The sequence below is a fragment of the Trypanosoma grayi genome (assembly GCF_000691245.1).
Source record: "Trypanosoma grayi strain ANR4 Tgr_2495_V1, whole genome shotgun sequence".
NCBI lineage: Eukaryota > Euglenozoa > Kinetoplastea > Trypanosomatida > Trypanosomatidae > Trypanosoma > Trypanosoma grayi.
In genome coordinates, this window is record NW_008828113.1 from 1 (window position 1) to 605 (window position 605).

General features: G+C 53.4%; 1 protein-coding gene across 1 annotated transcript; it reads left to right on the forward strand.

The window, feature by feature from the left end:
• Positions 1-308, forward strand: DQ04_24951000 (hypothetical protein; the record flags this gene model as incomplete). The annotated part of the gene is made up of 1 exon (XM_009318254.1): positions 1-308. A coding segment is annotated over one exon (308 nt), but the record flags the coding sequence as incomplete, so codon positions are not given.
• Positions 309-605: the final 297 nt, after the last annotated feature.

A 605-nucleotide genomic window follows, 5' to 3' on the forward strand; every position in this document is an offset into this window, starting at 1 on the left:
GGTGTAGTGTTGCCGCAATCACTATTGTTATTCTTCTTATTTTTCCTTGCCTCATCGTGGTCACCATCGCCGTCGTCCTCCTCCTCCTCGAAAGTGTAGACACACTGACGCAGCACCTCAGCTGTCCGCTTCAGTTTGCTCTCGAGGTCCAGCAGTATGTGCTGCAAGTCCAGGTCGCCCTGCGGCAACTCCGGAGCAGGAGATTCCGTCATGTCCGCCCCCCACACGACCCCCTGAAGAAAAGGCCCGGCAGGCACAAAAACGTCAACACCAACGAGCACCAAGCAATGAAGTCACAAGCAAACTAAGGTGTAACGCCTCTTACGAAGCGAAGAGCACTGATAGGTCCCTTTACTTGGATTGTAAATAACTACAAATATAAATATACGACCTTCCCAGCCCCCTCCTCCTTCTATTCTCTTTGCTCACCGTCGGGGTCAATTTTTTTTTTCCTCCGCCGTTCTGCTTCTCTCCCGCCGTGGTACGTATGTGGGAAGTGTGCCACCCCTCACCCCACCCCCTGTCGCAACGCAACGTCAAGCCACGCTTCTGGTGGGCCGGCACAAGAAGAAGCAGGGGTGCAAAGGAAGAGGGTTGTTTTGTTG